This window comes from Fusarium oxysporum, chromosome V, assembly GCF_013085055.1.
Source record: "Fusarium oxysporum Fo47 chromosome V, complete sequence".
Taxonomy (NCBI): domain Eukaryota; kingdom Fungi; phylum Ascomycota; class Sordariomycetes; order Hypocreales; family Nectriaceae; genus Fusarium; species Fusarium oxysporum.
In genome coordinates, this window is record NC_072844.1 from 1,031,805 (window position 1) to 1,052,668 (window position 20,864).

The 20,864-nt window shown below is 48.5% G+C and overlaps 7 protein-coding genes across 7 annotated transcripts; 4 read left to right on the forward strand and 3 right to left on the reverse strand.

Moving 5' to 3' along the window:
* Positions 1–402: 402 nt before the first annotated feature.
* On the forward strand, positions 403–3,579 carry FOBCDRAFT_292866 (uncharacterized protein; the record flags this gene model as incomplete). The annotated part of the gene is made up of 3 exons (XM_031183506.3): positions 403–2,412; positions 2,730–2,959; positions 3,005–3,579. The coding sequence occupies 3 exons, from the start codon at positions 403–405 to the stop codon at positions 3,561–3,563; spliced, it is 2,799 nt and encodes a 932-aa protein (XP_031039148.3). The 3' UTR covers positions 3,564–3,579.
* On the reverse strand, positions 3,579–4,712 carry FOBCDRAFT_33583 (Alpha/Beta hydrolase protein). The gene is made up of 2 exons (XM_031183507.3): positions 4,118–4,712; positions 3,579–4,070 (listed from the first exon to the last, which is right to left on the reverse strand). Exons 1-2 carry the CDS (start codon positions 4,653–4,655, stop codon positions 3,595–3,597), a joined length of 1,014 nt encoding a protein of 337 aa, XP_031039149.3. The 5' UTR covers positions 4,656–4,712; the 3' UTR covers positions 3,579–3,594.
* A 362-nt stretch (positions 4,713–5,074) lies between these two features.
* FOBCDRAFT_260561 (ICE2-domain-containing protein) lies at positions 5,075–7,212 on the reverse strand. Its single transcript, XM_031183508.3, has 2 exons — positions 6,292–7,212; positions 5,075–6,240 (listed from the first exon to the last, which is right to left on the reverse strand). Exons 1-2 carry the CDS (start codon positions 6,811–6,813, stop codon positions 5,464–5,466), a joined length of 1,299 nt encoding a protein of 432 aa, XP_031039150.1. The 5' UTR covers positions 6,814–7,212; the 3' UTR covers positions 5,075–5,463.
* Positions 7,213–11,159: 3,947 nt separating this feature from the next.
* FOBCDRAFT_33599 (transmembrane amino acid transporter protein-domain-containing protein) lies at positions 11,160–13,116 on the forward strand. Its single transcript, XM_031183509.3, has 2 exons — positions 11,160–12,705; positions 12,761–13,116. Exons 1-2 carry the CDS (start codon positions 11,430–11,432, stop codon positions 13,030–13,032), a joined length of 1,548 nt encoding a protein of 515 aa, XP_031039151.2. The 5' UTR covers positions 11,160–11,429; the 3' UTR covers positions 13,033–13,116.
* Positions 13,117–14,291: 1,175 nt separating this feature from the next.
* Positions 14,292–15,891, forward strand: FOBCDRAFT_33607 (fatty acid desaturase-domain-containing protein). Its single transcript, XM_054704546.2, has 3 exons — positions 14,292–14,583; positions 14,649–14,927; positions 14,981–15,891. The coding sequence occupies exons 1-3, from the start codon at positions 14,416–14,418 to the stop codon at positions 15,656–15,658; spliced, it is 1,125 nt and encodes a 374-aa protein (XP_054560521.1). The 5' UTR covers positions 14,292–14,415; the 3' UTR covers positions 15,659–15,891.
* A 611-nt stretch (positions 15,892–16,502) lies between these two features.
* On the reverse strand, positions 16,503–17,694 carry FOBCDRAFT_273803 (PapD-like protein; the record flags this gene model as incomplete). Its single annotated transcript, XM_031183511.2, has 7 exons — positions 16,503–16,937; positions 16,989–17,117; positions 17,172–17,287; positions 17,338–17,396; positions 17,455–17,477; positions 17,529–17,599; positions 17,655–17,694. 7 exons carry the CDS (start codon positions 17,692–17,694, stop codon positions 16,503–16,505), a joined length of 873 nt encoding a protein of 290 aa, XP_031039153.2.
* Positions 17,695–19,662: 1,968 nt separating this feature from the next.
* On the forward strand, positions 19,663–20,681 carry FOBCDRAFT_222713 (uncharacterized protein). Its single transcript, XM_031183512.3, has one exon. It carries the CDS (start codon positions 19,812–19,814, stop codon positions 20,559–20,561), a length of 750 nt encoding a protein of 249 aa, XP_031039154.2. The 5' UTR covers positions 19,663–19,811; the 3' UTR covers positions 20,562–20,681.
* The last annotated feature ends 183 nt before the right edge of the window (positions 20,682–20,864 follow it).

Genomic DNA, 20,864 nt, shown 5'->3' on the forward strand with positions numbered 1-20,864 from the left:
GTCTGATAGTGCTTTCTAACGTGTCGCGATAAGGACTGTTAGTGGACGACTAGCTTCAGCCAATCAACACTAACAGACCACATCTGACCATCCGCCGAACAGATCAAAGACTGCACAGCCACAGAGCCACATCAGACCACTTCATCGGCGTTCGGAGAGCGGGTGAGTGTGGCTTTCAACACCCCACCCCATGTCGACATGAATTGCCCCAATGTGAAAAATAATGGACATAGTAGTCTCACTCATGTCGTGGCGACTATAACGAAACTCAACTCATAATCATCACCAAATACGCCAATATCCCCTGGGTCTGAGTCAATCAGCATCTCAGGAGCCTCATACGGCACTTCTCCTCCCCAGCGCCGGGCTCCGATGAGATGCCGTCTCACCTAAATCTTCACCATGTCTTCCACTCAGGAAATCCAGTTCGCCCTCAACCGCATTAATCGGGTCTTGGCTAGCAAAAGGACACCAGGTTACAGAGATATTCGGCTAGGCCTGGATCGTATCAGCCGTGTCGTACCAGACAAGCAAGAGTGGAAGGGTATTCATGTTGCTGGCACCAATGGTAAAGGCTCAATATGCACCTTTCTTGCTGGTATGTTCAAGCTCGCTGGTCTCGGTTATGGAAGCTTCACATCCCCCGCCTTTCCAGAGAGGCACAATGGAGTCATAATAAATGGCCTTTATGTGAATCCGCGAATGTACGACATGGAAATGAAGCATGTTGAAGAAAAGTACAATCGTATTGCTGCTGGTTGGAAATACAAGCACGGACAGGAGCCTCTGAATCTAACACCATTCGAGTTCGAAACAGCAACAGCATTCCGAGTATTCAACAAAATGCATGTTCCTTATGGTATCGTCGAAGTTGGCATGGGCGGTGCTACCGATGCAACCAATGCCATGAAGCAAAAGTCTGTTACTATCATCTCCAAGATCGGCCTCGACCACCAAGAGTACCTCGGAAATTCCATCGATCACATTGCCAAGGTCAAAGCTGGCATTATGCGAAAGAACGTTCCTTGTATTGTTGACCACACTAACAAGCCTTCTGTCATCCATGTACTACGAAAACATGCTCGAGAAGTAGGAACAGACATCATCCTCACATGGAAGGGTGAACCTTTACTGTTAACTCTCGACAACTCAAGATGGATGCTTGAGAGCTACCAAGTCCAGAATCTTTTGTGTGCAGCCATGGCCTTCCGTCATCTCTTCCCATTGCAGGAGATCAACTTGGATAAGCTCTTGGAAACCGATCCTTTCTTACCTGGTCGATTGGAAACAGTTCAAGTCAACGCACCACTTTCTGGTATTCAGCCACGGGAAATTCTGGTCGACGGTGCTCACAACATGTTGGGAATCACAGAATTGAGCAGACATGTCAACAGACGCCTACGAAAAGATGACCAGCCAGTGACTTGGGTTATGGGTATGTCCCAAAGCAAGCACAAACCTTTCTTCAAGATGATGGAAAACCTTGTCGAGCCTCAGGACAACTTTGCTATGGTTGAATTTACTCAAGGTCCCAATGATCCTCAGCCTTTACCCGCCTCATTCGGTGCCGAATACGCCAAGACGAAGCAAATCGATCCTGGTAATGTATACTCTGGAACGCCTGACATTGCGAGTGCTCTTCCATGGGCTTGCAAGAAGAGTGACGGTGGTCCTTTAGTGGTTACAGGAAGTCTTTACCTGATTCGACAATTATTCAGCCTCAAAGGCATTCATCGAACAAGAGAACTAGGTACGAGGAGACCTGGCAGAGCTCAACTCTACCGATATTCCAAGATTGCTCGAGAGAGAAATCTGACAGACGAGGAGGCACGGGAGTTCAAACAGGCGAGACGACATCACCACCTATCACCGAAACGAAGTAAGGTCTTTGCCCAAGTACGCGACGGCGGCCCTATCCAACCACTAAAAGTGCCCGTCAAGACAAGAGAGCTGCAAAGGAAGGCTGCGTTTCATAAGAAACAGGCAGAGGGATATCGGAAGTCTATCGCCGCCATTAAGAGGGATATGGAAAGCTCAAAGAAGGAAACAGATAAGCCTGAAACGGCCGTGGAAAATATTGCCTCCCGTCTTGAAGACTTGGAGGCACAGGCTGCGAAGCACAAGACAGAATATGAAGATGCCATGTTCAATATTAGGGGACGACGTGCACTACCGCACATGAAGTACAAGAGCCATCGACAAGTGTTTGGGTATCCAGCGACCCCCAAGCCCCCAACTAAGTCCCCCTTCCAACCGGCAGGGGAGTCAAAGAAGCGCAAAGGCAAATCTAGTGTGTCATGGAAGGACACCAAGGAGAGCTTTAAAGATCAACTCGCTGCGGCTGAGAAGCAAAGGGCACTGGAGATAAACCAGGCCAAGACGAGGGACAGCAGCGATCCTTTTGAAGCAAAGGTGGCTGCTAACAGGAAAACGGAAGGAAACTTATGATGACTTGGGCTGTTTGAATATCTATAACGCGAATGTACTATCACAAAGCGATTTATGCATTGGAAGGGGAAATGGAATGGGGAGATTTGGTAGGATCTATATGTACAATACCAGGGTAGAGGGGCAAAGTCTATCTCAATCTATCATGCAGCATCAGTGCCATAATGTGAACAGCATAAACCCACTTGATTTATTGTATCTCAAGACACTCTCAATTCTTTGTTTGCTTGATTTGCTTTCGAACTGGGTATCACATGATCAGACCCTCACTCTACACCCAGCCTGTCTTGAATCCCCTCATCTTCCATCTCACCGCCATGCCACCGTCGCATCTTATCATCGTCTGCTGCCACGGAGTTTGGCTCGGTGGCCCAACACTCGGCCAAGATGAAAGCGAATGGCTAATCGCAGACTTTCAGCGTGGCGAAACCCCGACTTTTGTTCAGCATATTAAAGCTGGCGTAGATGCCCTCGCTCAGAATTGTCCTGGTTCTGTTTTGGTGTTTTCTGGGTATGTAGCCTGGCTAACATTTTGTGCACGTACTAACCATGATAGAGGACCGACGCGCAAAGAGTCAAGAATTTCCGAAGCAGCTGGCTACAAAAGCATCGCAGCCAAGAACAACTATTGGGGACTGTTACAGGATGAAGATATCAACGATGCAGTGCTATTAGAAGAGCGCGCGCTTGATTCGTACCACAACGTCTTCTTCTCACTAACGCTCTTCTATTCCCACTACAAAAGATGGCCAGCTCACATCACCATCGTAAGTCATGGTTTTAAGAAAGAGAGACTTGTCGATGGGCACTGCGCAGCTATTGGCTTCCCTCTCGACCGAGTCACATTCATTGGTATAGATCCTCCCGGGATGGCAGCATCTTCGAAAGATCAAGATAAAGAAGAGGCGATGAAGGGCGCTGCGTTGGCGATAGGGGAGTGGGGGGATGATCCCCATGGACGAGGGGAGAGCCTTGCTGGGAAAAGAGTGAAGAGGAACCCTTGGGGGGTTTGGCAAGGTGTGTTTTCAAGTGAAGATGGCGATCGCGGTGGCCTAGTCCTCAAGATGGAAAACGGGAGCGAAGTCATGGACGAGGAGCAAGCTAGGCCCTGGTGATCTCTATGGTGTCTATATCTATACCACAAATCTACAGAACACTTTTCTCCCCCTCCCTAACATGTGCCTTGCCTCTCGGCCCCTTTTCCACGGCATTAACCAAGAACTGCACAGCATCCTCCACCATCTTAGGACTGAACTTATGTCCAATACCCTCATATACTCTATCATCCACCTCCAAGCCACCATCGCGATACCAGCCCTTTTCACCCACGGCTTCCTTCAATAACGTCGAAAATTCCTTAGTGTTTGCGTATGGAACCAACTCATCGTCACCGCCCGAGCAGAGGAGTAGCTTCTTGTCTTTAACGCGCTCATCCAGGATAGCCCTCAGGCGAGTCTGCTCGGCAGAGGAAAGTGAAGATGGGATGGGCGCAGTACCGAAGCAAATAGCCTTGGGGTCGTGTTTGCTACAAATCTCAATAAGATCCTTGGGGAAGTATTTGCTTCCGATAAAATCAGCGCCGCAGTCGAGTTTCGATCCAGCAGCGCGACCAGACATAAGTCCTATCTTGATCAGCTCACGTTCTTCACATTTAGCCAGAATAACTCACCTGTGAAATCAGGACACCCAATAATCACTACAGCCGCATCAATCCTCTTCTCCCCAAAGAAGGCCTGCCAGGCACCATGTCCACCTAGACTCCAGCCAAGGCACACATGGCCATCAATTTCAAGACCAAGATACCCCGAAACAAGGTCCATAAGACCACTCATATCTAATACGCCTCCCTTTACCATGGCAAACATGTCAAGCGCATGTGTCGGATTTCCCCTACTCCAAGGATGGTTCGCTGATATGCTAACCCTTCTAGTTCCGTGGTTGGGCATATCAAATGCCAAGGCGATGAGGCCGCGCTTGGAGTTGCTACCAGCATGCGCGCCCCATGCTCCTATGGTGCGTCTCGCAATATCATTCATAGTTTCTCGAGATCTGGTACGAGGGTGCAGAAGCCATAGGCATGAAACGGGGACATTGGGAGGAAGTTCATCAAGACCATAGACATCGACACGCAAACCTGCCATATGAACGGTCTTGATGGAAATTTCTGGGGCGGCCGGAAGTCCTTGTGTGACGTAGTTGATAGACATGGCGAAAGAAAAATGCTTCGTATGAGCAGAATGAGTAGAGGCTGAAGTTGTTGGTTTGGAGTTGAGTCCATAGACATTCATTATATCCGATCTTCCCCAGGATCGCCGGTGGGTCTAGGGTAGCGAGCCGGTGTCGGCCCCATGATTTCGGAGAAGCATCATATCATAGACAAGGGTTAAAAGCACTAAGATGTAAATGGTTATTCGTATTCAGAATATATCTCCTTGGTATTTTTTGCCTCAAAAGGTACATTGTGCGGTTGTGGGAAGATTGTGCGTATTTGGGGTTGAAGCTGAACAACAATTATATGAAACCCTTGGCTAAAATCTACAAACTCAAGACCTGATTTAGCAATCTTGATGGATTGACTACAAGATTGACAACATACATTCACGTTTAAATGCTGTATCCCTCAAGATTTCAAAAGAATTATTAATTCGCGTCGTGCTGCTATTGCCTCACGCAAACTAACTTATATAAAAAAGGGGTTAAATTAAACCAACATCATCATCCATCGCCATGCTGCTGTAAAGCAGAAAACAAAGAAACAAAAACCTGCCAAGCCCTTCCTCAACGCCATGTGCGGTATCGTGCCTGTCCCGTTGTCCACTGCCCTATCCCAGTCCAGCCCAGTCCAGTTCCTTATGCTGCCTGCGAAAAAATAATGTGTGCTGATTCGAAAAAAAGCAAATCCATATCATCCATCTTTTAAGTCCGTTCTACGGTTCAGGACTCCCTGAAAAGTACATCGAAGTCGTGTGTAATAGTCTGCTGAGCAGACATCTGTAGTTCTAGAGTCTGTGACGTTTAGTCAACCTTCCAGTGGTCATGCTCGTCGGAACCCAGATAGAGCTCGACACCATACAAAACCATAGTCAGGCCGATATTGGCCCACTGCCAGTTGCTGCCCTCAACATCACCACCTCGGAGAGTCCAGCCATCTGGACCGTCGCTGGTGGAGAAATGTTGTAGGAGCAGACTGGTGTAGACTGCTATTAAAATTGACGGCGAGAACCAGCTGAGGAATCCCAAGAATTTACCTGCAGTCTCAGAGTCCTCCCAATCTGGTTCTTGCATCATGGCTCGCGCACCCGACTCGCGGATTGAGGGGATGATACGTGTAGCGCAGTAGAATACCAAAGAGCGGTATGTTAGCGAGATGATGACTGATGGCGTGATAGTCTGGAAGGCGGCATATAGTAGCGCCAATGACGAGTGAACAGCGGATGGCAATGAGCCCAGCATGTGGAGGAAAGTCGAGTAGGATGCCATAATGACAGGGGGCAAAGGTGGAATATCAGACTCTGAGCCATCGTGATCTTGTGTATGGTCTGCATTTTCTGATGGCAGATAATCAGTGAAGATCTGGTAGATGCAGAGCACAATATAGGCAAAAAGAAGCGACGACTCAATAGGATTGCCGCGACCACTGCCGATACCAAAAGCGCACAGGAACACGGCAGTTGTCATTGCGATGCCAATAAGGGTAGCATCAAGGTTGCCGATTTGAGGGAATTGTGCTACCCTCCAGAGGAAGTACACAGCGCTAGCCATGATGGAGCTGGAGAGAACCAGAAGAACGATCTGCGCCAGGGTTAGCATGTGCCAGATTTCAAGATTCGACATAAAACTTACCAACCAAGTATCACTTCTTCCACGGTTGACAAGCCATCTTGTGAGTTGTCCCGCTGCTTGGATAACCAACAAGGTACAGAAGCCCTCCAAAAGCTGGAACACGGGGCCCGAATACCGTAGCACATTATCCCATCCACCCAGCGTGATCGTCTCAACCAAGCCATCCTTGCCAAACATCCATTCCCTCCAGCTCGTGTTCTTAGAGTTGAACAGACCACCCACTGTTCGCTCCACCCAATTTGTGTTGTCGGCATCGACAGCGAACTGTCCCAGCGCCCAGATGAGGAGGGCGGGGATGATGATCCACTGCGACAACCGTAGAAATCCAGAAAGGAAATACCGCGAGCGTGACTTTTCTGGCGTCAAAAGCTCGAGGCTAGAATATGTAAAATAGAATAGGAACAGGGCTAGACTGTAAGCCAGCCCACTATCGCGACCACCGACATCGAAAGCGACGGGGATGGAGAGGACGATGCTAAGCAGGAAGATAGAGCTGAATAGCGCCCTGAATAACCACCACATCGGAGCGAAGAGATGGCAGGCGTAGGCCGCGCCGAGGGGAGGGTATCGAGGTCGTTGGTTGCGTTCAGCAGGTGGGCATCCAAGTGCGATACGTCAGGCGATAGCGAAGAATATCGTGACAGCTAAGATGTCGCCCGGTGTGCGGAGTAGGTAGTTTCAAGGGGAGAATTTACCCATCGATAAGGCTCGTTCGTCTCGATTTCGTCAAAGTGCGTGCAATATATCGAAGGTCGGTGACAAGCGGCAGAGCTCGAGCGGGACAAGATGAAGCAGTTTGAGGTTGAAGAGTTCAAGATCAAGATAAACGGTCAGTTCCCCAAAGTTGGCGGTTGGTCGGTCTAAAATTCACGGTAGGGTAAAGGTACGTAGTGATTTGGAGCTCCCGTCTGTCAAATCTGGGCTCGGCTGTTGCTTGATGTTTGAGTGTGACTTGCGCACACAGCAATGCAATGTGGCTAATCGAGGTACCGGCCAAATTTTGCTTATCGTCTGCTATCTTCACGTGGCAGAGGCAGCTCAGGCGTAAGGTAGTCACCCGGCCGCTAAAATCAAGTAAAGTTTGGTGGGAGGGACCATTTCGTTTGATGATTGGCACGTGTCATTCATCTTGATATTTCTCTTATTTGATGTGTTAATTTAACAGATCAAGTTTCATATTTTAAGAAAGGCAGGTTTATGCGTTGTGTTTTTTGACTGATCGACCAAACAGATGCTGCTAGGATGACCTGGGTTGGCTGGTGCATAGCGTCACATCAACATGATAGGTTCGCAGCACATCTCGCAATCAAGAGAGCAGATCAGTACCTACATAAGCAGGGCAAGATCTGGGACAATGACAGCATCAGAGGGCAACCTCAGCACTGACAAATCCTCCGGTCTAAGTGCTATCACCAAAACCTGCAAGGTCTAAGTATGATGCATCACCGTGCATGCAAAATCTTGATTCAACCAAACCAAGGTCATGAAACCAAACTCAACTGAAGAACAAGTTAATTTTTCACAACCTCAAGATAAGACTCGTTCAGCTTAGCTTGCTTGCCTTCCATGTTGGGCGCAAGTCGCGTCTTGTACTTATCCGTATATGCCTATAACCGACCCCACCTCGTGATCTGCAAAACACGGCCAAAGCCCTACGCATCCACTTCAGGTAAGAGTTTGTCTCCACGTCGCGTTAGAGCCTCCTCATTTCTACTCCTTCATCATCACAACCATGCACCCGGCGAAAACCACCCTTTTCCTCCTATCGCCGACCTAAACAATCTTCTTTTTGATCCCTTGGCATTTTGATGACCATGGCTATTTTATATTCTTGCGCTAGTGCGTTGATACTCGTGTCTTGTTATCCTCCTTCAATCTAACACTCGACACTTGTATCCATCCATTAATTGCCCTGCTTGCCCATGATTTGAAAATGAAAATAAAAATGTTGCTCGAGTGATGCAACATGGCCTTCCTTCTATCGCACTCCTACTCGCGCGAAATGACCTGAAAGCAAACGTTGACTTGCCCCCTCCTGATCGACAACCCGACCCGATACCGATATAATATCCAGAACAATTGTACCAAGTGTTGCCCATCTAACGAGGAGGAAACTGCAAAGTGGATCTCATGGGCCAACGCGAAATCGTGGCGTCTGTTGTATCAAGTCAAAAGATTTGACGATGTTGTTGGGGCATACAGCTGTACAAGGACTGTGATGCTGGAAGACTTGGTTAACATGATGCAAGTGCATTTATTTTACGTTACTATTTCTCAACAGCTTGAGAATTATTCTATTCCCATGTTTGCTGTTGTGTATTGTGTTGTCCCTCTATGGATGCGGTGATCACTACGGTCGTGATCATATTGGGAGGTGGCGATAGCCTCAACATCTTGTGAGAAATGATTTGGGTTTGGGGATGCATCGCGGTGACTTCAAAACACCTTGGAATCATTACGGCGCTGTGCTGGGCGGGGTATCAAGAGCTTCACATCACCAATGGCCCACGACGCCGCTGAAGGCTGCCCACCGGCTGGCAAAACACCAGCTACTCAGTAGCACGCCGGCAACCCCGCTGGCCTCACCAGAGCTCACAGCACCACCACCCAAACTCGCACCAGGAAGTGCATGAGATGAGGAGGGGATATAGTCTGTTCTAAATCACCTCTCTTCCAAGGGAGAGCAGGAGGCGCCGGGGTAACCGGTCAGGACAAACTGCTCTCGCCTGGTGGATAAGGAGTTCGAAAATCCGACGACACCCCGAGTTCGAAACCCGACTACAAAAAAAAACGACATGAAAACGGCGAATAAACAAATCCTAGGCGGTGGGGGAGCAGAAGGCGCCAGAGTAACTGGTCAGGGCAAACTGCTCCCGCTGGAGGAAATGGCTCGACGACAACCCCGACGACAAAGAGATGTAGGAGGCTTAACACCAGCCTCCGAACTCTTTTGCCAATTTGGCATATTTTAATTTTATACATGAGCTCAATGTATATCTTGATGTTTTCCTTGCAAGACTTTGAGATAGACTGAAATAAAACCATTGAATTGAAACTACTGGCAGTGTTAGAAATACCTGTCATGAATGGAATTGCTACCTAAGCTGGAGTAGCTGATGTACGTTGGTACTGCGCTGCATAAGTGTGCAGAGTGATATGGGCGAAATGACATGCATGTGATTGCGACGCGTGAAAAAAAAATACTGAGTGATTCACTTGGAGTGGAATATCAACTCTTGAATGCTTCTCTCTATATCTGATATTGACAATGATTGATTGACGTTGAATGCGATGCTTCATTATTGGCTGGCGAGTCGATCGCCCAGAGATCGCCCAGCCCTTGGCACTAGCTTGGCGATAACCTCGCTGGCTGTGGATATCAATCATCTCAGACAACACCACAGACGCTCACAAATTGTTTCGCGAAATAAGCTTAAAAGCCCCACATGCGCACAGGACATTGCGCTCTCACGTTGTTGAGAAGAATCCCCGAACTCCCCGAGGCTGGCAAAATGAAGCAAAAACAGAGCAATAGGCAGATGGTGGAACGCTTTACGTGAGAGAATGACAAGATGATACGATATGGCATCAATTTCACGACCCGAAGCAAAGCCCGACGAGCCGCAATTCATTTCTCCTAGCCTAAATGACGCCTTTTAGGGATTCGATGATGCAACAGCAGGGTCTAAAGTAAACGACCAAGACGGGAATGGCACCACTCTTATTTCCATCGAGAGGGGGTAAACGCTCCGGATCCTCGGGACATGGTTCGTTGGTTGAGGCAAACTTCAAGCCCGTTGCCATTTTTGGTTTCCTTTGACACTAGCGATTGCATCATTCCTGGAGACTCAGCCATTCTTGATCATCTCCCCGTGAGCAACGGTGATGGATAATAAGGCTCAACGGCTATCGAAAGATAGCACGAACGAAACATTTAGGGACTTTTCATCAAGGAAAGGGTTCACAAGCATCACCCTCTGATGAATCGACATCGATGTGACGTTGGGCCTGCATAAGCCTGCAGCGAAGATCAGAACCTCAATTGCTTCTTTTTGGTCTGGTTCAAGCACCCTTCTCTCTTGAGCTCAGATCAATGTTATCACAGCTGACCACAATCACATCCGATCATCCACCTGGTCAACGCCTCATCAATAGTTGATTATTGCTCAGTATCCGGCCGAATTGCGTGCGATCTATCAGTACCAACTTGCAGGAACAGGCTTGCAAAGTCGGACTCGCCTCCATGGCCCATGTACGTAAAAGCTACGTTACGCATGCACCACAGCTAAAGACCCCACGTATTGGAAGACAGTGATCCAGTCAGGAATGTTGAAATCACCTTGTTTTGAGCCCCTGCCAGGCAGCAGGGAATACATCTGGGATCGACCTGACGGAGATTCCGGTGGATTTGCAGTTTGGACGATGATGCGACCCAAATGGGCCTTTACTGGCTGACGTGCAGCTTCAGTCTGGGTCGTCGGGGTTGTTAGAGGTTTGATACGGATGTTCGGCACATGGCGTGGACCGGGTGGGGCACCGTTCGCCGCTCCGGATAGATTTGCGGCCTATGGCTTCACTTCATTTGTCTGCTCATATCTAATGTTGGTAGGCATTTGGCGACACTCCGGTGTGTGGAACATATGATCCATCGTGAGTGGTGTGCTGTGTTGCAGTTTGTCGTTAATTGCTATCCTAGCGTGAGCTTTGATAGATGAGAGGGCCAAAGAGGATCGATATGGGCGACGTCCGAGAGGCTCGATGAAGAGACTGACGACTAAAAGACCCCATTTCTAGTTTAGTAGTGAGCTTCTACTCCGAGGATGGAAGCAGGCTCTGAACCTTGTTTGTGTGACCAACAGCCAAGTTGGTAGGGATCGTAGGATCGCAACCTTGGTATGGGATTATGCCTGGGAGTTGAGATCTTCTCGCCCTCTTTAAATGCAGCTCGTTTCCTAGCATTTTCTTTCGCTCACACCTAGCACTCGCCTAGTTTGTGATTTGTGCCTGGCCCACCTTTCTTCTTTTGTTCTTGTTGCGATACCGTAACACCTTGAACCTGGTCAGCATCGTGGTGTTTCAATTCAACACAACACACCTACAGTCCTGACAAGCTTACACTCTCCTCTTACGCTGTCATAATGGCCGAAAAGACATCTCTAGGTTCTCGAGGCGGAAGCCCTGACCCAGAACGTCGCCAATCTCAACTCCAAACTCCTTCGTCACGATGGGCGTCTCTGTTTGGTGGCGAGGGTGTCACTGCCGGACCTCGAATTGCTCAATTGCCCGAATTTGTGAGGCGTGATCTTTCAGACTCCGAGGATTCAAGTTCTGCCATTCTCAATAAACAGCTGGCTGCCGAGCAGGGAGAACAAATCCAGTACCGCACTTGTTCATGGCAGAAGACTGCTGGTCTGCTTTTCAGCGAGTACATTTGTCTTGCCATTATGAGTTTCCCTTGGTCGTACAGTGTTCTCGGATTGGTGCCTGGTATTATCCTGACGATTATTGTTGCTCTCATCGTTCTTTACACCAGTCTCGTTCTCTGGGAATTCTGCCTCCGCCACCCAGAGATGCGTGATGTTTGCGATATTGGACAGATGCTATTTTGGGACAAGAAGTGGGCTTGGTGGGCAACTGCTGTGTGCTTCATTCTCAACAACACCTTCATTCAAGGTCTTCACGTTTTGGTTGGTGCCAAGTACCTCAACACCATGACCGAAGCCGATGATGTTGGTAGCTGCCGGACCGTTATGTTTTCGGTCATTGTTGCTGTCATCAGCTGGATTTGCTCCCTGCCCAGGACGTTCGACATGATGGCCAAGCTCGGAACAGCATCGGCTTTCTTCACATTCATTTCCGTTCTGCTTGCTGCCATCTTTGCCGGTATTCAGGATCACCCATTTGGATATGATCCTGCGAAGCTGGGCGAGCCTATTGTTACAGCTATCCCTGTTAAGGGCACGACCTTTGTCAACGGAATGTCCGCTTTTCTCAACATCAGCTACACCTTCATCGGCCAGATTACCCTGCCCAGCTTCATTGCAGAGATGCGAGATCCCCGGGACTTCCCCAAGGCTCTGTGGGCGTGTACGATTGCTGAGATAATCGTTTTCAGTCTCGTTGGAGCCATCGTATATGCTTATACCGGCAACCAGTATGTCACCGCGCCGGCTTTTGGTTCGCTCGAGAATGTGTACAAGAAGGCGGCCTTCTCGTTCATGATTCCTACCATCATCTTCCTTGGCACCCTCTATGCCTCAGTATCGGCTCGCTTCGTCTTTTTCCGACTCTTCCGAAACTCCAAGCACTTGAATAGTCACACTCTTGTTGGTTGGGGATCTTGGAGTGGAATTCTTCTTGTGACCTGGATCTTTGCTTTCATCATCGCCATGGTCATCCCTTTCTTTAACTCTCGTAAGTGCCCGAAGCAGAATTATTGCATCGATCGTTACTGACCATTACCTTCCAGTGCTTTCCGTTATGTCGTCTCTCTTCGATAGTTGGTTTGGCTTCATTTTCTGGGGAGTTGCCTATTTCCGAATGCGCAAAGCCGATAAGGAGATTGGTCGACGACATGGCAAGATCGCTGATCTTACTGGAAACATTGTTAACCTCATCTTGATTGCGATTGGTATCATGTTCCTTACTGTTGGTACATATGCCAGTGTACAGGGCATTATCGACCAGTACGAGGCTGGTACCGTGGCTGGTGTATTCTCTTGTGCGTCCAACGGTCTTTAAAATGAAGCGGAGAGAAGGGAGAAGTTGTAGAGAAATAAGTTATGCAATGATACCCGGGGTGGAACAATACACGCGGAGTTGGTTTTTCTTGATCGAGACGATCGTATGCTGCTTTCAGCCACGATCGGTCCCGTTACGGAGTACACGAAGTTCTAGAATTGGATCCATCATGATGAATCATTGAAGTAGAAGTTGACATGTTGTAGATGTTGAAGTAGAGTTGAAGTGGAGGCTGAGGCTCTGCCGGAGCTGAACCTTAGCTTGACACCCACGCCAACCAGTTTTCGCCAAGAACGCCTAGAGCTTGTTGTCACATGCTCTTTATTCATCTGATGCATTTCCTTTAAGCATATTCATATCATAAATTGTCAATCAAACTCGAGTTTGATGAGAATCTAATGGGGCAAAGTTGCTGCTGACTCCAACATATAGGTGTCGATCCTAGGCATTTGACAACATTGACCCACCTTGGCCTCTGGTATATTCGATTGGAAGCTGAACTTCTTAAGCTGTCCCGGACATTGAATCGATAGTAACAATTAAGAAGCCTTCTTCATATATTCAGCATATGCACACTTAAATAGATTATCTGGAAAGACACGTTGACCATCTAGTATTCGTATTCGCACTTCATGGGGATCAAGAATCACATTCTGTTGTATCCTCACCGAGGTGGTCCACCTATCAAGGGAAAAGCCCTACCAGATTGCCGCAATTAGGCATCTCGCCAACAGAATCGAGAGAGATAGAGCTAGGGAGTTTCCAAGAAATACCGAATAATCGTATGGTCTTGTTGTTTATCAACGGGAATTGACGGTCCCGAATGGCACCACTCGAACCATTTCCCCTCTTGTCGTTCGACAACTTTATTCGAAGAATTTGAAGTTTTTATTTTGGGATTTTGTTCATTTATCCACCTATTTATTATTAAGGCTAGAAGCGATAGTAACACAGTCACACTCAGCGCAGTGCAAATTGATATTATCTAAACCATCACTGCTGGGCTATGTCGCTCAATTGCTCATGATACACACAAATAAAGCTGACCTCAAATGCCACGCTATACAATTCGCCTCTCTGAATGGTCTGAACATGCCCCGCCTTCTTGAACCCCTCAAAAACCATCCATCTGGTCCCCTGATATTCTCCCCCCACCCGCCAAATCTAGCCCCTAACCAAACCATCATTGGCCAGATTCCCAATTAACATTTGGACCTGGATTTTCACCGCCTTCCACGTAGCTTTCTCTGCCCCCTGTTTCCCGCGCCGCAGCTACCAAGGAGGCAAATGTATCACATTCTTTTTTAATTCAACCGTCCTTGCACTTTTTGTTCTTCGGGGGTTTAGACTTTCTTTCACTTTTTCCAAACTATCGAAGGAAAGATGCCTGCGACGAATTCATCTACGGTCACTTCGAGGGCAAAGGGCGATAGCCCAAACCCAGCTCCTGCGGCAGCCGAAGGTGCTGATAAGAGCCACGATTTCTTCTGGACATACACTGAGGAGCCTCATCGAACTCGCCGTCTCGCTATTATCAAGGCTCACCCCGAGGTTCGTGCTCTACTGAGTAGCCCCGCTGTGCCATGGCATGTCGCTAATCTAGCCTCCATCTACAGATCACCAAGCTCTGCGGTCCTGAGCCTCTCACGAAATGGGTCGTTCTCGGTGTCGTCTCTCTTCAGGTCTTCCTTGCATGGATGCTCCAGTCGACTCCTTTCTTCTCATGGAAGTTCTGGGCTGTCGCCTACGTCTTTGGCGCCACTGCCAACCAGAACCTTTTCCTCGCCATCCACGAGATCTCACATAACCTGGCTTTCCGAAGCGCTCGTCTCAACCGTCTGATCGCCATCTTTGCCAACCTTCCCATTGGTATTCCGTACAGCGCTTCGTTCCGAGTATGTGATCCAGATCGCATTTCGATATCTGAAATAATGCTAACACTCTACAGCCATACCACCTTACCCACCACAAGTCCCTCGGTGTCGATGGCCTTGATACCGATCTTCCCACTGCCTTCGAGGCCTTCGTTCTGGATTCGATTCTCGGAAAGGCCTTCTTCTGCACTTTCCAGATCTTCTTCTACGCCCTGCGACCCATGGCCGTCTACCGCGTTCCTTTGACTGGAGTCCACGCCCTCAACATCGCTGTCCAGGTCGCCTTTGATCTCGTTCTTCTGAAGTACGCCTCTGTCAACTCTCTCCTCTACCTGCTGCTCTCCTCCTTTTTGGCTGGGAGTCTTCACCCTCTGGCTGGCCACTTCATCGCCGAGCACTACGTGTACGAGACCGTTGCTCCCTCCGCTCGCAACCCGGAGAACAAGATCCCCGTTCCCGAGACCTTCTCTTACTATGGACCTCTGAACTGGTTCACCTACAACGTCGGTCTTCACAACGAGCACCACGACTTCCCCGCAGTGCCCTGGACTCGTCTCCACAAGGTGCGCGAGATTGCTCACGAGTTCTATGATGACTTGCCCCGCCACGAGAGCTGGTGCTATGCCATCTGGCGCTTCATCTTCGATGAGAACGTTGGCATGAGTTGCCGCGTGAAGCGTAAGCAGGGTGGACGTCTTGTAGGCGGCGGCGCCGTCGCCGACTGGAAGCAGTCTGAAATCGAGTCGATTTAGAAGCAACGCAAAAGTACATAGAATTAGTTGTAATGCAACTGTTTTGATATTTTGACAAAGGGTGCGGCATATCAAGGCCATGATCAACTCAAACTTTTGCTGCATTTGGTAACTTTTTGGCTGAGCTAGGCAGCATAGATTCAGACAAAAGTACCATAGAATGCAGATCTTGCATGGCGTTTTAGGGTATGGATAAAAACATAAATACAATCTTTTGAGCGATCACAAAACTCAGAGACCGACTCTGTGAGCTAACGAGCTATCACCATTTGGTTTCCGTGTAACGACTCCAGACTTTCAGTCCGTAATATGTAAATAATTGAGCGGCTAAGCTTGCAAATGACCGGGAGACACAAAAGATGAAAAGTAGAGTCGACGAGTGATACAAGTTAGAACTCCAAATTTATCAGTTAACGCAAACAGAATAATACGACACAAGAAAATACGAGAGCCGGGAAAGGCTCAAGGTAAGAGTGTACAGTCAAAGCTCCCGCCTCGGAAGCCACATCCTCCTCCCATCGCTTTTAAACTCCTCAGCGAAACTTTCATCCCCAGCTGCAAGGCGTTCGAAGCCCTGCTGACCGAAACCGCCTTGGCCTAGAGACATGGTCCACTGTCCCCAAGGTACCTTCCAAGTGGGTTTCGATTCGTACTGAGCTGTGAATCCTGCAGTGTTCCGCCGATCGTATGATATGCTTCCTGATCCTATGCTTTAGCCTCGCCGTACTTTGAAGATTTATGCATCCGGGGATCCCATGTCTCCGGCTGAGTTCTCATGAGCGTCGTCAAGCCTGTCTATTAGTTTCGTTTGTCGAAAAGATCCAAGGGCTGTCACTTCTTATCTCTAGAAGAAGAAGTAGGCAAGCAAGAAGCTGACCAAGCAAAGAATGGCCGCCATTTGCACAGGAACACCTTCGACGGTTTGGGTGACAGCTTGGGCGGTCTGGGCGAGAGGTCGGTTGTCATCATCGCCGGAGGCGGACTTGACGTTGCGCTGTCGAAGACCGCTATCCTTGAGAGCTACAAGCTGCTGTTCGGCCTGGGCAAGCTTAGCCTTGAGCTCCTCATAGGTCAGCTCTGCAGTCTCCTTGATGGCTGTTGTAGCTTGAGTAATAGTGCTCTTGACTTCGGACTCCTCGTAGGTAGATTTGGGTTTCTCGTCCTCATAGGCGGATTCTTTGGGTGATTGGTAAGGAGGGGGCGCTGCCGAGGATGAGGGCGACTCGTCTCGAATGCCAGGTGAAGAAAATGTACGCGAAACGTCAGGAGTGTCGTTGATCTAGATTATACCATTAATTGTCAACTTCCGAATCCGAGTCGGCGAACTTACGCCGTTGGCAATAGCCTGCTTGTTAGGCGTGGACAAAGGTCGGTTAGGAGCTTGGTCAGCATCACCAGCCGCGAGCCAGTTGACGCGAATCTTGCGCTCGACAAGGTGGGCTTTGTCGGTCGTTTCAAGCTGGTGATTTAGTCAGTTTTACAGTCCGGATTTTGAGATCGATTGGCTACGTACGACATTGGCAACGCTGGCAAACTCCTTATCGGCGGTAATGGGGGCGGATTGGACAAGGAACTTGTCACGGCACTTAGCGTCAGGAGCGGGATCCTGCTTCATAGCCTGGAGAAGGACTAGGTGATCGTTAACGGCTGTCGGAATGCGCTTTTAGGAGCAGACTCACCAGAGACATCGAAGCTCTGGCCGGCCTCGATGCGGCCTGCATTTGGTCGAACACAGTATCTAGTAGGGAGATGTCAGGTCTGCGATCGGAAGGGCTTGGTTAGAGGGGCAAGCATACTGTTTGGGAGCAGTGGTCTTGACCTGTTCTTCTTGTTAGTAAAACTGTCGCAAGAGAATCGCTGATCGACTGACCTTGAAAGCCACGGGGGTAGGGTTGGGGTTCTTCAGAGTCAAGGTCTGGGAGACCTCGGTGGTGAAGGGGCCTAGCAATCATGTCAATCCTCGGAGACCCGTCATCGTCCATCAGAGATCACGCACGTCTAAAAGACAGCTCAAATGGCTCGATATCGACCGACATTTTGGCTTGTTATCGTGGCAGTGGTAAGAAAATGCAGAAGTTGTTATGGTTGGTGGTATCGCGCGATGGTTCCTCGGCGGTAACCAAGTGGAAACGTGGCAACGAGAGGTAGAGTACAGTATGAAATGTCGTTCGTTGATTAGCAAAGGGGGGAAGTTTGATTAAAGGTGAGTTAAAAGTATAGCGACACGAGGCGGCACCGAGTCGATAAGACTTGAGGAAGTTGGTCGCGTGGGAGAAGGAAGAAATTGGTGACGAAATGAAAGATTAGTAGCAGTGGAGAGTGGTGAGTTGAGTCGAGTATACCTGGAAGGGGAATGGAAGGCAGGTTGACGTTGGTTTGTGTCTTGGGATCTCCTACGACGTAATTGCTTCTGCTATGGCGCCCTATTCCCAGTTGAGTCGGCTCAACTTCAGGTGGTTGCTACAGGGAGCACGAGCCATCAGGGGGCTTAAACTCCGCTATCAGTCACTATTGGACCTTGCCCATGCTCCAAAAACTGCCCGCCATTGATTTCATGGATATCCATTGATTGAACACTGATGAAGCCACCACATACCTTATTCTTATTCAAACGTCATCTTTGCATTTTACCTTTGCTGTTTACTCCATTGCCCTGCAGTTGTCCACTATTTTTCCAAGTCTCCGTTTGCCGTCCACAAAAAAGGGTCTAGCTGGTCCACGATATGCAGGTCCTTGTATTGGTAAGCACCTGAATGGTTAAGCGTCTCAAATCAGGGAAGTGAGGGCATCATGGCACACGGTTTGAGAACAGATGCGGAGGACCGAGGCAAACGCGAGGTAACGGAAGGTAGCGTCAGAGCTTGGCAGGTCCGTTAGCGCAGCCATCATGAACTCTCTATTCTTTGTTGAGCATTGACAAATAATCTCGAACAATTTTGATACCCACCTCCATATTCATTGAAACATTAAAAGACAAGGGATGAGCATAGTGATCTCTTGAGTGGATAGTAAGTTGCATTAATGGTCTGGGGTCATCAAAAGAACAAGACTTTTCCAATATTCGTCGAATGGGTTGTGAGAATGTGTCATTGTTTGCAACTCAACTCAGTTCACAACTTTCGTGGACCAAAAGGACTCGAAGACCATTTTACCCGAGGACTATAATAACTGGTGAGCAAGCCCTCTAAGATTATCTGAACTTGTCTAAGAACTCTCGTCACTCGCAATCGAGGTCTCGAGTTCTCCCACATTCTCTCCTTGAGCTGAAAATGATGCTTCAAGAGTAACAATCATTGGATGAGTGAGTTGTTTAATGACTGAGTTCGCTGCGCAAGCCAGTTTCGCTGAATATTCTCGAATATCTGAGACTCGACAGGCTGTGCAACTCCAGAACGAAAAATTCTTCAACGTGGTGAAACCTACAGTGCAGTTTATTGATTCTACATGCTGACAAGTACATGGTCAGCTCGTGGGTGGTGGCGGCCGGTAGTTATAGGGCTTGGGCTGTGTTGCAAACATCACCAAACGATGCTCAACTCAGGCACGAGAGTTGTTCTAATGATGAACTTTCGCGGTTGGCGCGATGAACGACTTGACTAAATATCACGACATGTTAACCAACTGCTCACACGTAAAGCTACCTAAGCCTAGCAACTGTTCGAGGGATAATAAGACGTCTAAAAATATCCTAAACATTGAATTCCGACGCTACGGATAAGTCAGACTCAGCCTACCACAGTCCTCCAAACTGAACAAAAAGGTGGATAGCTAGGCTCACAGGAACGCCATCTGCGGGTAGGACCCTCGTATTTGATCGACACGAGGCGGTGCCACGGGCGGCTACTCCATTTCTCTGCTCCTACGTTACAGTAGGAGTAGAGAATCATCCTGCGGCTGACTGAATTCTTCTGGAACAACCGCTTATGGCGCAAATGTGTGTGTGCTGCTCCTGGCTTAAAGGTTGCAGTAGGGCTATTCGGCACTTGGCTTTGGTATTTATACGAACAGATCCCCAGAGTCAGGTGGACAGAACCCGAGAAGATCAACTCATTATACGATACTAGATAGATCTCTCGTATCTCTTGCAGTATAATACTCGATATTAATCCAGTATTATTTCAACTTACCCTTGTACACCTCTCACCACTTCACCATGGGCTGCAACAACTCTCGCCACATCCTCGAGATGGAGTCTCGACCTATCCGTCCTGTGACCCTCTCAAGCCATTCAGTTGGCTCTGTCATGGCTCCCTCGTCCATCTTTCAAGACTTCCCTGAAACCTCGGAGTTGAGTCGACAGCAGATCATCGACGCCTTCCAACACATGGCCGAGTATCTGAACGAATGTGGTACATACGTGAAGTGTGCTGTCGTCGGCGGTGTTGTAAACGCACTTTATCTGCGTCACAGAGAGACGACTCCCGACGTCGAGTTTCTTCTTCACGATCCTGCCTCGAAAGAGTATATCAAGCTCAGCAATGCTGCCAGTTTCGCCAACAAGAAGGCACAAGGAACTCTCGGAGAGCAGTGGTTCAACAACTCTATGCAATTCTTCGTGCCTCGAAATGTCCAGGTCGATATTCTTCAATGGGCCAAGGACCAGCATGAAGTCATCTTCGAGCACCGCGGAAACTACGGCGGTTTGACAGTTTACGCTGCCCCGTGGGACTATGCGTTGTGCAGCAAACTCAACAGCCTCTACGACAACATCCGAGCCGATGATATGGAGGATGCAGTTGCATACCTACATCGATATCTGACAGTTACTCACCAAGAGTCTCTCAACGGAAACCAAGTCAACGGCTGGTGCAGGAAGTACCATCAAGATGTTTCGCGAGAGGTACTGAATCGTCTTGGAGAGGCATATGCTCGAAAGCACGGTAGCTGGCCGCTTCAGTGGTGAAGACGGTTGCAGGAGGATTAAGAATTTGTTTGAATGTTAGATATAGACGGCATGAACTTATGATGATACCCAAAGCTCATTAGCGAGCCCACTTAATGATAATACTTGTTTGAATCGGTAGATGAGTCTGCATATATGAAGTATGTGACTATGTGGTTTTGGGAAGCTTGTCTCTCGTAGATGTTCGTGTTTGAGAATGGATTTTCCGGTTTTCGAGTATGTCGAACTGTAGGAATTAAAGTCTTGAGTGGTACTATTCATCATGAGAAGAGAGAGAAATCACTACCTATATCGGAATTTCAG

Bases quoted from the DNA above. Each gene is read 5' to 3' on its own strand.
- FOBCDRAFT_33583 (XM_031183507.3), bottom strand. From the start codon at position 4,655: ATGTCTATCAACTACGTCACACAAGGACTTCCGGCCGCCCCAGAAATT. The intron at 4,071-4,117 runs GTGAGTTATTCT...TGATCAAGATAG, and splicing joins TGGGTGTCCTGATTTCACAG to GACTTATGTCTGGTCGCGCT.
- FOBCDRAFT_260561 (XM_031183508.3), bottom strand. From the start codon at position 6,813: ATGTGGTGGTTATTCAGGGCGCTATTCAGCTCTATCTTCCTGCTTAGC. The intron at 6,241-6,291 runs GTAAGTTTTATG...ACCCTGGCGCAG, and splicing joins GAAGAAGTGATACTTGGTTG to ATCGTTCTTCTGGTTCTCTC.
- FOBCDRAFT_33599 (XM_031183509.3), top strand. From the start codon at position 11,430: ATGGCCGAAAAGACATCTCTAGGTTCTCGAGGCGGAAGCCCTGACCCA. The intron at 12,706-12,760 runs GTAAGTGCCCGA...ATTACCTTCCAG, and splicing joins CATCCCTTTCTTTAACTCTC to TGCTTTCCGTTATGTCGTCT.
- FOBCDRAFT_33607 (XM_054704546.2), top strand. From the start codon at position 14,416: ATGCCTGCGACGAATTCATCTACGGTCACTTCGAGGGCAAAGGGCGAT. The intron at 14,584-14,648 runs GTTCGTGCTCTA...CTCCATCTACAG, and splicing joins TTATCAAGGCTCACCCCGAG to ATCACCAAGCTCTGCGGTCC. The intron at 14,928-14,980 runs GTATGTGATCCA...AACACTCTACAG, and splicing joins CGTACAGCGCTTCGTTCCGA to CCATACCACCTTACCCACCA.
- FOBCDRAFT_222713 (XM_031183512.3), top strand. From the start codon at position 19,812: ATGGGCTGCAACAACTCTCGCCACATCCTCGAGATGGAGTCTCGACCT.